This window comes from Physcomitrium patens, chromosome 23, assembly GCF_059467195.1.
Source record: "Physcomitrium patens ecotype Gransden chromosome 23, ASM5946719v1, whole genome shotgun sequence".
Lineage (NCBI taxonomy): Eukaryota > Viridiplantae > Streptophyta > Bryopsida > Funariales > Funariaceae > Physcomitrium > Physcomitrium patens.
Genome location: NC_143432.1, coordinates 11913901 through 11928857, shown reverse-complemented (window position 1 = coordinate 11928857; position 14957 = coordinate 11913901). Strand labels below are relative to the sequence as shown.

The window sequence follows — 14957 nt, the reverse complement described above, 5'->3', positions numbered from 1 at the left end:
GAACTGAATAATGATAAACAATAAACCTCCCCATCATGAAGTCAAAGAATATATACATGTTTTTAAAAATTAAGAAAGTATTCAAAAGGTAAGTTTTGAGGTTGACTTTTCAGGAGAAATTTCCAACAAAGAAATCTCACTTTGTTCAGTTTTTGCTTCATTTGTATGGGAACTTGTACAACTTTGGGTTTGCTCTAATCATTAGTATTATTATTTTAATAAAGCAAAGTTGCCTTGCTTTAGTTTGCCTTTACCCAATGATGGTGGTAACACAGGTTTCTAAGTTGCAAGCCTATGATATATCATGTGGTGCATCACAAAACACACTAGGTGCTATCTTCCATTCATTTATGCATTATTTTTCCTCAAGAAAAAAAGGAAAGGAAAACTATATCAATAAGTTCCATTACAAGAAGTTTATATATGATTGAATAAATAGAGATCTACTTTATGATCATTTTTTTTTTTTTTTTTCAAACCTAATATTTTTTATATTATTATTGCAAATGATACTAAAATAATGACTGTAATATGGCAAATTATTTTATGTAATAATTGGTGAAAAAACTTGAAGAATGAGTTAGGTTTATTTAATGTAAATTGTTAATAATGTGCATGTCTGAATTTCTAAACTTCCTCTTTCTTCTAGAGAAAAGTTGTATCCTCTAGTTATTTGATTATACACATGTCATGCTAACCTTATTATATTATTAAAATAGTTTTCTTTGGCCTAGTAACCAACTTTACAATAACTTTTACTACAATTTTTTCTTTTCACAAATGATAATTCAATATACAAAAAATAACAATGAAAAAAAAAAAAAAAAAAAAAAAAAAAAAATTCATTTGTGTGAATGTGTTTTGGAATCCTTTGAAACTAGTGTGTGTTTACTTATTCGTGTTTTGCTGCAGTAGCATTGGGCTTTTGTTTGGATCAAGAACACCTAAAGAAATGAAAATATGCAACCAAATGCACCCTTACTGCACTTACAATTTCCAGGACACATTATATGTAAGTGAATGACTGAGTGCACACACACACACACACACACACACATATATATATATATATATATATATATATATTGATGTACCTCATGGAATTTTATTTATTATTCAATGACTCATTCCCAACCTCAAGTGGACATATTTAGTAATGAACCTAGCAATCAACATATCAACAATAGACTAAAACACACAAAACACTCATAATATGTACAATGAAAACAACCAAAATAAAATAAAATAAAATAAAGACCTTCAAGTAAAAACATTCATGGTTGTAAATTTCATTCCCATAATTTCATATTACAAGTAAAACAAAAATAAATAAATTAACATTCAATTAGACCATAAGTAGATGTCACACTTGATGGACTTGCACACCATTCCGCTTTAATCCATGATTATTGTCTCAATTTCACCATATCTCATCCACACAGTAGATTCTCCAAACTTTCTTTCAAGGGGTGAGACTCCATCCATGAGACCATTGAATGGTGGGAGCAAACAAAAATGACCAGCTGGTGACCCATATGCCTTTGGCTCACATCGTCCTGTATGTCTATTAATTTTATTATTGAAAACTCACCACACCCACATGCAAAAGCCCGTGAACACAGCATATTCAATTTGAACATTTGGAACCTCTGAGTTGTTCCCATGGAGTTCTGATGTGGTGCGCTGGGCTTTCGCAAGGGGTACCCGCCGGGAGGCGCCAACGAGTGGACCGAGAACTCCACCTTATCACCTCTTCCACACGTCCGCAAATAACTTTCTCGTTCCAGAAAGATGGGAGTGGCGATCTGTGAACAGCGGCTGAGATTGCTCCTCTCTGTGTTTTACTTACGCCTTTTGTCTTTTCACGTCGACGGCTCGTCTTTTACATCCATCCGATTTAGAGGTGAATTTTGCAGGGCGTGGACTATTTGACTCCGCCCTTGGGCCGGTTCCGATTGTGGACCCTATTCCCGCCCCCGGTCCAGTCCGTAGTACTAATGATTGAATGAGGTGTTATACTACTTTTATAAACCATTTGATTTAGTGTGGGCCCTCGGTATACATTTGCTCTCCTAAAATATTCATTTAAAGCCAAGCTACAAATTAGTCTTTGGATACAGATGCGTAGTGACTGTAACTGCGTAGAATACTCTTTGGCACACTTGACAATCAAAATTGAAGTTTCGAGGGCAGGAGCATTGTTTTCTCTTGTTATTGGAAACGTGCAATTTGATTATGTATTATTTGTAGCATCTGGAGGAGTTTAAACCATTGCACTTTGTTCAAAGTAAACTCGTATCCTGACAGATGAAGTCAACAATGTGTGGCAAATATACACCATCCACTGCCTCTCTGGACCAGTGAATTAACAATGGTACCTTCCGTAATGAGTTCATTAAAAATATTCTTTCTTCAAGAGCCAATCGAACACAGCCAAATAGTAAATTATTATGAGGCTGGAAATAATTACCCAGAATAAAAAATAAGAATATCAGTTTAAGTAAAATCACGAGGGACAAACATTAGTAATATTAGTATACAGAAAAGAAAGAATTCGTACATGTGTATGTAATATCCATATGTAGTAAAAAGAACAAATTTACACTTTACAAGCATATAACCACAAAAAACTTATCACATCCAAACGTATAGACATAATCAATGAACATGTAGAGTGTTACTGTCTCAGTATTCTATACATGAGTATGAAGCACAAGCTCAAGTTTGCTGTGTTTACTGGCTTAAGAATATTCAAGCCAACATTCTCATCAGGAACGAATTGATTCAGCAAGCACAACATTTCCAGGGGAGCCCTAAGAGCATGGGAGCCCTAAGCCAACCCAATCCGTAAACAAGTTCGTCCAAATATAGAAATACAAATGTAGATACATATACCCAGGGACGGTATACGTCGTCTCCCTCGAGGGTGGAAATGCGTTGCCAATTGCGGCTTCGACAATTTAGTTTATGTTGGAGCTCGAGGTCCCGGTGAGAGCTTGTTTCGCTCTCGCTGGACCGGGGCCTGGAGCGGGATCTGGCTTGTACAGAGGTGCTCTACTCTACGCCAGTGTTGTTCATGGACCGCGGCGCGAGTTCCAGAGCCTACTCCTCGAGCTGTCGGTGTCCATTGCAGGATCTCGCTTGAGAGAGCGAGAGAGCGTTCGTCGCGTGTGAGGGGCCTCGGATTCTTTTCTTGGTGGCTACATTGGTACCAGAGGTAGTGGAGATGCTTAGGAAGTTTGGAGGAGGAGATTAGAGACAGTTTTGGGTGGAGAAATTACGGTGGATTTTAGAGTTAATCTTGTGGGTTGCTCTTGGCTCTCTCTCTCTCTCTCTCTCTCTCTCTCTGTGTAGACAAATTTCCTTCCTGCTCTGATTGAATCAGTCCTGGCTTCTTAGTTGGAGCACGCTTTTGTACAGAAACTGCAGCCGAGTTTCATGACATTCGGCATGTCCATGAAGCTGTGTTTGTAACAGCCCGGGGTCGAGCTCATGGGGAAATTTTGTGGTGAGTGCTCACTTTTGGCGTGAACTTGGCCTCACTGTGAATTGCTTGCTTGGCGCCTGTGAGTGAGGACGGAGGTCAATAAGCTCTCGAATGCTTTGTTTAGCAAACGCAGTCTTGGTCTTCTTTACTGTCGAGCTTATTGCCTGGTGTGTTTCTTTTATTTCGTCTCTCTCACTGGCATCTCCATTTCTCCATCCGATGCGTGGTGTTCGTTGATGGGTCGGTAGAATTGGGTAAATTCAGTGGCTGTAACCCGCAAGCTGTTATTCTTTTTTGGATATATCTATATATATATATATATATATATATATATACATATATGTGAATATATTCGTTTTTTATGTCCTCTTTTTACCCCATAGCATCCTTAGCCTTGGATGCAGCGCTCTCCGTCTTACACTTATGGGGTTCTCAACCTCGAGTTTAGTTCAGCTGTTTTTTTTTTTTTTTTTTTTTTTTTGTTTATCTTGAAGGCACTCGTACCTATGCCACTTTGTGCTGAGCAGTGTGCTACACTCGTGTAGCTGTGTCCCCGTCTCAAAATCTGATTGAAGATGAGATTCTCATATCCTCCAGCCTCGGGCATGTGCAAGTGTGTACACATTGCGAAATGTCAGACAAAATGTAATGCACTTTTGCTACAGTGCGAATAGAGTCTTGAAAATAAGACCCCTGTTCACATGGGGATGTGAGTGATTTAGAGTCTTTTAATGGATTCTTTTCTTCAATTTGCAAGCATCCTCTACGGTCATTTGGCTTTTTGTGAGGAGCACTTTTCAACATGGCTAGTTAATGTTTTTGAGCTGCTCTTTGATGTGGTTATACAAAGGATGGTGATGAATTCGTAAATCATCTGATCCGTCTTTGTTGACTGTTTGCAGGAACAGTTGGAAAGTTATGGGCATCGTGTAGATGTGAAATTTTGTAGAGTGCCTCTCAGATTATTGATGCACCTTGTTAAAACCTCGAGGGCGTAGTTGTGGTCTCAAGCAATGGCTGCTAATCTTGCGAATTATGTACATAACATCCGTAGTGTTACATCACTACGTGAGCCTCCTACGCCTCCCGAAGGTTTGGTCAAGGGCTTACCGTCCAGGGGCAGCTGTGTTTTTCTTGGCTCAACCTTCCCGAAGCATGTTTTCTTGAGCTCTGGAAGCATCAGGCGCATAACACTATTCCATCACGTTTTGTATTCTAGTACTCAATGTCAGTACCTAATCACCTTTTTTTACGAAATTGACTCAGTTCCTTTTTGCATATGGCAGATTCTACGACATTTTGATCATATGCCGACCAATTTTGCAAGTCAGATAATTTCAGCTGCTAAGTGAGAGAAAATGGTGGAGGTTTTAACATGTATATCTATGCTTTTTCTATTCAACAGGTAAAGGATCTTCTGGAGACAAGGGCAAATTAACTCATAACAAACAACCTTGTGAGAAAATCAAGCGCCACCTGAATGTTAATGGTGGTAGTTCCCAAGGGAACGAGGATGGACACAAACCTCTTGGGCCTTCATCTCAAAAGCCAGCCACTTCTACTTCTTACGAGGGGCAGCAAGAGGGTACCATCGAGATCCGCAGAGCACGACACAAAGGAAGAGTTGGCACTTACATAAGAGAAGGGAATGTCTCTCTGGCGTCATTTGGCATCAAAGTCAAGCGTGACAAGAGGGGCCAAAAAGTTGATGTTACGAAGTCATTATCGCAACTGCTCCCCTATGTTGTATTAGCAACCGCAGTATCTGCATTGACACAGCCTGCTTCTTTTGCTTGGTAAGTATCGATCAAAGGGGGCCATACTTCTATTGATCAGGGCATGTTAGGCTCCTGATACATGTAGTGGTGGTTCGATTGTTGTTCTGGGCAGATAGTAAAAACGTTTCTTTATCTTGAGGTTTCACTCTTAGCATTAGCTAGATGTCTTTCGATCCCTGTGTATTTTGGCTCTACTTGCTCCTTCACGTTGTGGGGCTTACCCTACTGCTGTTTATTTATTTATTTTCAGGGTTAGTAAAGACTACTACGCCCCAGCTCTTGGAGGAATAATGCTCTCAATTGGGGTGCAGCTCTCTGTTTCCGATTTTACTCTAGTACTCAAAAGGTTTAGTATTTCGTATACTTATCCCCCCCCCGCCTGGTGATCTTTTGGTGTACTTTTAGTAGTATAAATCTCAGGAGAAAGTATCGCATTCTTTTTGAACTACTTTTTTCTCATCGGCTACATTCGATTTTGTTAAGTGCTCTAAGCAAGGAGGATGCAAGCAAGAATGTGCAGTTGATCTGCTTAAGCTTACTTTATAGTTATAAGTGAACGAACGATGCGGAATTAAAAGCGTTCTAATCGGCTGAATCATGGCTTTCTTGATGTATGTTATTTCTGTACTTAGTTCTCTCTTTGATTGTGCAGGCCTCTTCCTGTGCTCGTAGGGTATATGTCTCAGTACATGGTGAAGCCTCTTTTAGGACTTCTGGTGTGCGCAGCTTTCAGCGTTTCTCCAGCATTCTCATCAGGATTGATTCTTACATCTTGCGTCGCTGGGGCTCAACTCTCGAGTTATGCTGCTTTCTTAAGTGAAGGGGATGTTGCCTTGAGCATCATCTTAACAAGTTTGACCACAGTTACGTCTGTGATTATTACTCCTCTCCTGACTAAGCTTCTGATCGGATCTGTTGTGCCAGTGGACATCATTGCCATGGGCAAATCTATCCTCCAGGTAATACGGATATCCATCATATCTTGAATTTTGGGAGGACACAAGTTTCAGAGCCTGGGTGTGGAGTAAATTTGGTCTTTGTCTTCAGTCAGGTTTAGCTTTAATCCTTTACATCTGGGAGCATGTGAAAGTGACGCTGCAACGTATTTTCACACTGAACTAGTTAATTTGCGAATAGAGACTGCCGGAAACTCATTATCGATGCTGTGACTTGCAGGTTGTGATCCTCCCCATTGTGCTTGGTCTTAGTTTGAATACATATGCCAAAGGCTTCGTGGACAAAATACGGACTTTTATGCCTCTGATGGCCATGGTGTGCACATCTCTGTGCATCGGAAGTCCATTGGCCTTGAACAGAAGTCGCATTGTATCTATGGAAGGGTTTCGCCTCTTGTTCCCTGTGCTGGCGTTTCACATTGGTGCATTTGTTCTAGGGTACTGGATCCCGAGATTGCCATTCTGGAAGCAAGATGAGAAGGTTTCACGAACAATAAGTCTGTGTACAGGCATGCAAAGCTCTACTTTGGCAATGCTTTTGGCGACACAGTTTCTAGGAGGAAGTCATGCAGTTCCTCCTGCGTGCTCAGTAGTAGTGATGGCCACAATGGGTTTGTCACTTGCGTCATTTTGGGGAAAAGGGCATGAGATTCGTGACATGAAGAAAGTACTGAACGGAGGTGTATCATATGCCTGAAAAGCCTGATGCTTCAATATACCACAAATGGTGGTGTAGGGTGGAAAGGAGGATTTTTGAAAGAGAGATTGATATGCCAAGTTGGTATTATCCTTGTAAATTTATAAATCACTATGCAACTCAAATAGTACTATCAGTATTTGTATTATAAAGCTTATTTTTTAGTTAACAAGTTATATTGTCCAACTGACAATGTATATATATATATATATATATTGCTTTCTTGCAATATTTTTTCCTGCTTGGTGAATTTTAGCTATTACTTTGGCAGTAGCCATTATTTTTTAGGTTCACTTTTTTCAACTATTTTGGTGCTGTTCCTTTGAGGCTGAAGAACTATTACAGACCTGCCTTGAGGCATTATATTGCATGCTTCAGACAAGTTCAAGGGTTGTATGAGGTTTTTTTACGGCATGATTAGGTATGTGTTGCAAATTGGTAATCAGAAGCAAACTTTGGAAGTTGGGTTCATACTGTAGTTGATTTTGCTTACCATTATGCTTGAATTTTAAAGATGGAGAGTACAAATAAGCAGCTAATTGTGCTTTGCATTTTCCAAGCTTTTGGGTAATCATAATCTACAATGTTTGAAACAAATTCACCATTCATGGTTTATAATTATCTGGTTTTCTATAACTTGTAAAACAACCTATTTTTCAATTTTTTGAAAGTTATTTTCTTCATTGCATTCTATTTTATTTTATTTTATTTTTTTTTATCAAAATCAAAATATTTTTTTACTTTTTATGACAATGTTTACCATTACATAATACATTCATATAATGTATAATTCAATTATCATGTCATGATGCAAATCTCATATGACTTGCTCCTATAATTTGTTTAACATGTCTACAATATGTTTATAATTCTTGCTTTGTCTCCGGTTTGACTTATATTTGTAAGGTTTCATTTATACTCTTTTCTCCATAACCATTGTATAGAGCTTTTCAATAGATTTCAAATGGCCAAAACACCACATGTGTTGATAATTTAAAGGTTTTTAGGGATACATTACTAAAGCATGTGGTATGGTAGAAACACAAAAATCATCTTTGTGTTTCTACCATGCATATTTTGTAATAGACAAATGAAGTCTTTGTGTGGAGGTTTTTCTATGTGGCTTGCTCCTACAAAGTTTAAAATTATGATTATGGTATTAATAGTGTGTTTATACTAGTAGACAATCACAATATAAATTCTAAATAGTTTTGCTTCATTAAGAAGCATTCTAATTTTCAAATTTTTTGAAGATTACTACAATAAGTCAAGTTCTATTTAATATTAGATCCTTTTAAATACATGGCTGGATTTATTTAAGTTGTATTTGTAGGTGCACTCTTATTTGAGAGTATTCTTTGAGGAATTGCACCATTATATGGAAGGCTTTTTTAGTCTAGTGATTGTTTATTCAGATCACAAGAATTTTAAATATTTCATGTCAAAATATGATTTAAATTGTTGCTAAGCTTGTTAGAGCATGTCTTTTTTAAGATTTGGATTTAAGATTACTCATCAACTAAAAAAACAACAAGGTTTGTTAAATGCCATTTTTAGGATTCTTATATCATACCAAAAAAAAGAAATATATATTTTAATCAATAATAATTTTTTTATTTGGAATCAATGCAGTTCATCTTTAAGAAATGAAATTAAGATTGATTATTAATTATTTTTTAAAAAATCCAAAACATTATATATTTTTTTATTCAATATATATATATATATATATATATATATATTAAATATAGTTATTATTCACAACTTGATACTTTTGACTTCTTAAAATTTATTAATTCTATAGCAAAAAATTTCACAAATTATTTATGAAAGTTGCATGCAATAATAAAGGCATAATTAAAAGAAGCTCAAAAACAACAAAAGATCAACTCAAATATCTATGAAGGTCCTTAGTTTTGTTTCAAGAATTTCTAGTCTTTTTGTCTTTGGCAATAGCTATTCTAATTCAATATATATTACCATCTTTGAATGATTTTCTAATCTTTTTGAGTGGCACAAGAATAAATTGAGATTTTCTTTCATTGAGATTCATGTCCTTGATAATTTCATAAGAGTGCTAACTTATTATTCTTATCTTATTTTAGAAGTAATAGGATTATCTTACTTCTATTATTATATTTTAAAGATTGCAGATTATCCACCTTTAAATAAAATATTTAATTTTCTAACATTGACTTTTTTCCTTAAAGAAAGTAGATTATCTTTCTTTGTAGAAATTTTCATTTGATATTAAAAGTTGCATATTATCTTCTTCTAATTTGACTCATAGATTTGTTAAGTTGTTTGAAATGCAAGAAAAAATCATAGATGCTATACTTAGCAAAAGTTAGAATAGATTTGCAACTATTGCAGATCTTCACAAACTTGTTAACACTATTAGGATGAAAATTTCATGCATCATCAACGTCAACCATGAAAACTCTAATCCTATACATATGAAAGAACTTCAAAGTCTACATCAAAAAGTTGTATAGTTGAAGGGAGCAAATAAATTGACCTCATAACCAAATCCGAAAAGTTTTGCTTCTACAAGTATGATAGGGACAAGGATTAGTTTTCTCGAGAAGTTTGATGGAACAAGATCAAAATTTTAAGAAATTTTACAAAAAATCAAGCTCTATCTAAGGTTGCATTCCTTCCAATACTTTGATGGATTTACTCAAGTTAGATTCATAGGCATATTTTTATCTGAAAGTGCTCTCTCTTTGTTTATACTTTTGATAGAAAAGGATTTACAACTCTTTTATGATTTGAATTCATTTCTAGAAGTGTTCTTAGCCACATTCAGAAAAAGTGATTGAAAAAAAGTACCACAGATTAAATTCTTATCTTAATGATATGGATTATTGTCAGCCACCATATATGCTAGTGAATTCCAAAACCTTGCTTACAATGTGGATTAGAATGATAAATCCCTTATCAATTAATTTCAATATGGATTAAAGAATAACATCAAAGACTTATTGTTGATAATGCCAAAAGCAAAATCTTTAAAATAATTTAGTGCTTAAGATATTGCATGTGACAATTGATTAATTGAAAGATATCAAGAACAAATACTTGACTAAAGAGGACAAGTAAAGTAATAATTGTAGCTCCTACATTTTTAGAAACTTATTCATTAAGTTTGAAACGAATAGACATTAATATAAAATATTTTAAATTACTTACAAAGTAAAAAAAGATTTTATATTGTCAAGATAATTTATGTTTATATTGTAGAAAAGCTAAATATATTGCTTGATATTATCTAAAATAGCAATGCAATTACAAAATGAGGAGCACAATTGCCAAAAAATTTAATATATCAGAAAATAAGTTTTTTCAACTACAATAGAAACTATTGTCGTAATACAATACAATTATATGGTAAAAATATAATCAAAAATGAATTTCTTATTAGTATCTAATTATCTTGGCTCAATAATAATTGAATATATTTAAATATGGCTTTTCTAAAAGTCTCTTAGTTTATTTTTTTGTCTTAATAGTTAGTAGGTTAATGGTTGGTTAATAATTTTATCTTCTAAGTTGTAGAGACTCTTTTATTGCCTTAGTATAAGTCATCAAATTGACTCACTAGTTGTTTTAGAATAAAAAGATGCATTTAGAGTGCTTAAAACCACAATATATGGTAAATAGTATAAGAATCTTTAGACAAATAGAAAATTAGAATATTAGTTGTAGAATTGGAGTCTTAATAAGTCTTAGAGGCAATTATCTTAGTTGGTTTGGTATTTGTTTTACTTATTATTGAACATTGAAAGATATTTATTAAGATCAATATTTATATTGGCCTTTTATCTATACATATTATTTATAAAAAAAAATATAAATGTTAATTAGTAATTAGAAGAAGCATGAAAAAGAACCTCATGTCTTTTAAGTTAGTTATATAGAAAGTAGGATTTATAGTAGATTTAAATTTATTTTATTAATATAAAAATCATTGAGGTAGGAAATTATAGCCTTCAACTGATATTATTATTAAAAAACCATTATAGGAATTTTTAAAATTTATTTATAATTTATTTAGAATTTATTTAGGAATTTTTAGAGTAATTTCCAAGACTTTGGTAAAAATAAGTTTTATTACTTCGGGAGCCATTATGAAGAAATGGAGTAAGATTTAAAAGCCTTGAAAGGTTTTTAGGCTAATTTGGTGTTTTTAAACACCATGGTGAAGTCAAAAATACAAAATTATGGATTTTACTAGTAGAAAATAGGAGGACCAGTAGCTGGTAGAGTCTTTATAAGAAGGGAGGTACACAAGTTCCATATAGGTTGCAGCACCTTGAAGGTAGTTAGGAAGATAAGAATAAGACCTCATGGCCTCTTTTAGGAATTCATATATACTACTTTCGAGCCTTCGTGAGGCTCGAACTCTTGATCTCTTAAGCAAGTTATCTTTGAGGTAAAATTTTATTTATTTAATTTTTTATTTATTTACTTATTATTTTTAAACCTTCATAATTTATTCATAGTAACTTGGATTTATATTTTTCTTATACTATTGAAAAGATAAAAGATTTTATTTATTAAAAATATATTTTTTACTTTTATTTTTTACTTTTTATTAAATAAAAATTTAGTGAACAGACTATGACTAGATTTATAGTATACAATTGCTTGATGGTACTTGTTTCATTTGTTTTTTTTTGTATTTTTCTCCTTTTGTTCTTATTCTTGCTACTTCTACTTCACACCACCAATTACAAGCAATTCTTAATTGAAGCCATCTTGTAATTTGGGTTGAAGAGTGAATTTTATACTCACACTTAGAAAGACTATAAATTAATAAAATGAGATTTAAAGAAATTAGTAAAATGAGATTTAAAGACACATGATCAAAATCAAACCTCCAGTCTTTAAAATAAAGACCTAAGGCAATATAGGATTTTTATTCAAAGATCAATAATTAGGATTTGTGAGTTAGCTTAGAGCTTGTTCTAGGATTATAAGACTTTTTTATAGAGTTTTTTTGGACTTAGCAATTGTTATTCAAAATCAAGAATTATATTGGCAACTTGGAATTTATGCAATATAATTAGGGTTAGTATTCTTCGCTAGTTTATAAAATTTGTATCACATCTATAGTTCAAAATTTGAAAGTGATTAATTAATTGAATGTCCTAAGTGTATGTAAAAATTTGTAAAAATATAATAGTGCATTTGAGAGATATCTGGGTTTTAGTACAAGAAAGTATTAGAAGTTGGCAGTTTGGGGTTGGATAGGGTTTCTATGATATTTAAAGATCTACTAGTGGAATCAAGGTGAAATTTGGCATGGTATTAGAAGACTTGAAGATCAAGCTATACACCAATTTTGAATTAATGCTAATATTTGGAGAAAGAGAAATCACTGCTAAAACATTTGTATCAACCTTCAAGTTGGTGGCCAAGTAACATCAACATGATTTTTGGGCATTTTTTCATGATCTATAAATTGGATTGAGAAGAATTCTTATTGAGCACACAAAAGACTTATAGTGGTATTTTTATGCAAAATTTTGCTCTAAGTGGATGATTAGATTAAGAGCTAAAATTTGCTAAAATTTATTAATTAAGATTAAGGTTTTCAAAGAAAATTAGAATTACCTAATTATGAAAGTAACAAGGCAATTTGAGTTTATGTATGATTGAGATTGATAAAAAGAGTTTTTTTTGACTACTTTGTATTGGATTTATGGACTTTTGAATCAAAATTCGAATTGTATTCTTCTTGTAAGGATGAAACATATTAGGATTCTAGGATACTTGTAAAACACAATGCCACCTTCCACAACCAAATGCCCAATACAATTCCAAATAAGACAACATGTAATAGAACATTATGCAGCTAGAATCACATACAACATCTAATAAAGATATTATTTTTCCTTCAAATCTCTCATCTTATTTTATAATAGATGTATAGTTAGGACCTAAAAATCACAAAGTCTTTGTATAATTAGATTCAAGAGTCTTAACTTGTTTTATAGATGAAATCTTTGTCAAAAAATAAAAAATAATTTTAATTAAGAAAATTAAATCTATATATTTAGAAGTTATAGATAGTTATTTGTTATCTTATAGAAATATTATCCATGAGATTTTTTCTTTAGATGTAACAATTAAAGATCATAATAGCATAGTAATATTTAATGTGATAAGATCTCCCTTCAATCCAATTATTTTAGGATTATCATGGTTAAAAAAATATAACCTTCAAATAGATTGGATTTTTTATAGTCTTAATTGTTTTGGTAGTTGAATCCAAAATCTTGTTAATCAAGTAGAAATATATGAGTTTAATATATCTTAATCCTTATTGATAGGTACAAGAGCTTTCATGCATGCCACAAAAGAAAGGTCATGTTTTTCTATAGATGCTATGTCCATTTTTTTATGGTAGAAAGACATAAAGTAATATTTTTAGATAATACTAATATTTTTAAGATATTTTTTTAAAAGAAGAATGTAAATATTCTTCTAAAGCATCGATCTTATGATTGTTTAATTGATTTGCAAGAAGAAGCTCAATGACCTTTCAAACCAATCTATCGCTTATTGCAAAATAAATTGGCTGCATTAAAAGAATACATTGATGAAAACTTAGCTAAAATTTTTATATGCAATTCAAAATCTCAAGCACAAGCTTCTATCTTATTTATGAAGAAAAAAGATGGATCTTTACAAATGTGCGTAGACTATCAAGGACTTAACAAAATCACTATAAAAAATAAATATTTCTTATGTTTGATTGTAAGTCTTTTTGATTAATTTAATCAAACAAAGATCCATACAAAAATAGATCTACAAAGAGCATACAACCTAGTATGCATCAAAAGAAGAAATGAATAGAAAACTACTTTTTAAATTAAATATGGATATTTTGAATATAATATCATGTCTTTTGGACTTATTAATGTACCAATTACTTTTCAATATCTAATAAATGATTTCTTTTGTGAATTTCTTGACAATTGTTTTATTTTTTATTTGGAAAACATCTTAATCTACTTTAAGAATGTAGAAGATCATGTAGTTCATCTTTGTTATGTGTTACAAAAACTTAAAGATATAAGATAATATGCCAAGCTAGAAAAGTGTGCATTCTATACTACTCAAGTTGACTTTTTAGAATACATTATTTCCAATGAAGGACTAATGATGGATCTAAAAAAATTCTAGATTATTATAGATTGAGAGATTGGAAGAACAATAATGATTTTTGAGCTTTGCTAATTATTACAAGATTTTCATCAAGAACTTTTCTCAAATTGGGACTCCTCTTATACAACTAATATATAAAGATAAACTTAAGTGGGATAAAGAAGTTGAAATATCTTTAAAAACCTTGAAGATAGCATTTATTTTTGCACCAATTTTGTATTACATTAATTTTTTCAAAGAATTATTCATAGAAAAAAATGCATCAAACTTTGCTATATATATTGTTTTGTTATAAATGAGAGTAGATGATAAACTCTATCCAATAGATTTTAATTCCAAGAAATTTTCAATAGAAAAAATTAACTATGATATCCATGAAATAGTTAGCAATGCTACTTATATGTTTGACATATAAAGATTAACTTAAGTAGAGTAAAGAAGCTAGAGCATCATTTGATGCTTTAAAGAAGGAATTTATTTTTGAACCAATCTTATATTAGGTTTATTTTTCCAAGGCATTTATCATAATAACAAATGCATCAAACTTTGTTTTGAGTGCAATACTATCACAAATAGCAATAGATGACAACTCCATCTAATAGCTTTTTATTTCAAGAAATTTTTAGCAATTAAGATTAACTATGAGATCTATAATAAAGAACTTCTTGCAATCATAGATTCATTTTAAAACTAACGTCACTATCTAGAAAGGACCTCGAATTTAGTTATTGTATATATAAATAATAAAAACCTCAAGTATTTCATATATGCATGTGTTTTGAATTATTGCCAAGTTTATTGGAGTATGTCTTTATCAATATTTGTTTTCAAGTTCACTTATCAACTCAAAAAATATCAAGGTT

The 14957-nt window shown here is 32.4% G+C and overlaps 1 protein-coding gene across 2 annotated transcripts; it reads left to right on the top strand.

Annotated features, from left to right (window-relative positions):
* Positions 1-2969: 2969 nt before the first annotated feature.
* Positions 2970-7168, top strand: LOC112276070 (putative sodium/metabolite cotransporter BASS3, chloroplastic). Of its 2 annotated transcripts, none has more exons than XM_024507045.3 (6): positions 2970-3508; positions 4396-4714; positions 4893-5283; positions 5516-5611; positions 5918-6224; positions 6442-7168. In XM_024507045.3, exons 2-6 carry the CDS (start codon positions 4501-4503, stop codon positions 6916-6918), a joined length of 1485 nt encoding a protein of 494 aa, XP_024362813.1. In that variant the 5' UTR covers positions 2970-3508; positions 4396-4500; the 3' UTR covers positions 6919-7168. The 2 variants fall into 2 exon arrangements, with proteins under 2 accessions (XP_024362813.1, XP_024362812.1); XM_024507044.3 differs by having other exon boundaries at positions 3012-3508; positions 4390-4714.
* Positions 7169-14957: the final 7789 nt, after the last annotated feature.